The sequence below is a fragment of the Anneissia japonica genome, unplaced genomic scaffold, assembly GCF_011630105.1.
Source record: "Anneissia japonica isolate Jap-2015-1 unplaced genomic scaffold, ASM1163010v1 scaffold11283_len1924_cov182, whole genome shotgun sequence".
In the NCBI taxonomy this organism is placed as follows: Eukaryota; Metazoa; Echinodermata; class Crinoidea; order Comatulida; family Comatulidae; genus Anneissia; species Anneissia japonica.
Window position 1 is genome coordinate 1 of NW_022703464.1, and position 1924 is coordinate 1924.

The 1924-nt window shown below is 31.0% G+C and overlaps 1 protein-coding gene across 1 annotated transcript; it reads left to right on the plus strand.

Moving 5' to 3' along the window:
* Window positions 1–9: 9 nt before the first annotated feature.
* LOC117104469 (mitofusin-2-like) lies at window positions 10–1918 on the plus strand (the record flags this gene model as incomplete). Its single annotated transcript, XM_033245316.1, has 4 exons — window positions 10–348; window positions 505–626; window positions 1085–1211; window positions 1814–1918. Coding segments are annotated over exons 1-4 (693 nt in total), but the record flags the coding sequence as incomplete, so codon positions are not given.
* Between the last annotated feature and the right edge of the window lie 6 nt (window positions 1919–1924).

Here is a 1924-nt window from a genome sequence, read left to right on the forward strand (position 1 = left end):
ATTTAGTTTATGCCTCCACCTCATTACCCACTCCAGTTTCTGCCTCCACATCATTGCCAAATTTTACTGCCTCCATATCATTGCCAACTTCAGTTACTGCCTCCACATCATTACCAACATCCAGCAATGTTACCTCAATCAATTATTTGTTCATGTTTGCTCTATATCAAATCACCAGTGCTACCACATGTGCCATTTGTCAATACCATTGTAAAACTTCACCCTGAATGTGGTGCTACAAGTGTTTTAAAAATAACAAGACTTTGTTTTGAACATAAAGGTGGTGCTTTAGCAGAAGGCTTCCAAGCAAGACTATTTGAATTTGAAAATTTTGAGCGTAAATTTGAGGTGAGTATGATTACAAGACAACTTATGTTTTGGTCTTTACTAAACCACCTACATAACACTCACAGTTTTTTATAAGATTCTTTGTTTTTGTTTTCATTACCTTCCATGTTTTATTAATATTTTGTCGTATTTAAGCATTTTTTCTATGTTTTTCAGGAATGTATTTCAAAATCTGCGCTGATAACAAAGTTTGAGCAGCACAGCCGACAAGGTCAGCAAATAACACAAGAAATCCAGGCCCTTATGGAATCTTTATATGAAAAAGCTGCAAGGAGAAGGTAAACAACTGTAAAATGTAATCTGTAAAATACAATACATAGACGATAGGTTAGTTTATTTATTTTATAGGATTTATATAACACACATCCATTAATCAAGCTGCTATTTTTTCACCTCGTTACAAAATCAATCACTATGGGGAGTACTCCTAGCCATGTGTTAAATTCAGCACTACCAATTTCATCTAAATCATTCATTTAATACTTTGGTAGAGGAGAGACAAACTTAGATTAAGTGTCTTGCCTAAGGACACATGCACTAACAAACAGCGAACATCCTCAGTCTCGGAATCCACAACTTCTTGACTGAAATCCAAAATATTACCATTGTACCACAAGTCTTGTTATAGTGTTATCACTATTTAATAAACTGCATCCCCTTGCATCTTTGTGTCATTAATTGTTTTATTTTGCAAAATTTCATTTATAATATATACATTTTTGTTAATTCTATTTAGAGCACTATGTATTGAAAAACGAAAAGAGAAAGGGGACATGTTGGACCACATCATCAAACAGCTAGGAATTCTAACAACCGAATGCAAAGATAAGATAAAGGACATCTCTGAACAAGCAGAGTACAAGGTTATTATATACATCAAAAAGACAAAATATGATGTTGTTAGAAAATATATAAAGAAGACTCATTATTAAATGTATTGTACCTTTGAACTCTACTATTACGATAAACACTTTGAAATAAAATTTACTGCATTATCATTATCTTTATTAGTAATAATTAAAAATTATCTTTTAAAGATGTACTGTGCCTTGTAAAAAACAAAACCATAAAAGCCATTTTTGAAATTTACTTGCCCATTTTGAAGGACATAGAAATTATCAACTTGAACATGGAAATTAGTGTATTTAAAAATTGCTTACCCATAAAAACCATCATTTTACAGCGAAAAAATGATAGAAACACTTCCAGTCACTGAAAGTGTTTTATTATCTTTATTATAATTATCCAGTTAAAAAATCAGGGAACACATTTTTTTAATTAAATAATTTTAATACCTTATTTTTAGGTGTAAGCTGATGTTTCTCCTTAAAACCATCATATTCAGAATATTTAATATATGTAAATTAAAGTTATGTATTACTGCCTAGGATGTCAAGTGCAATATCTTCAGAATATTTAATATATTTTATTAATATTATTTTATATTATTTTATTATTACCTAAGATATCAAGTGCAATGACAGAGGAGATTCGGCGTCTTCACATCCTAGTAGATCAGTTTGATCGTCCATTTCATCCCGATGCTCTCGTCATTAAGGTTTATAAGGAGGTATGT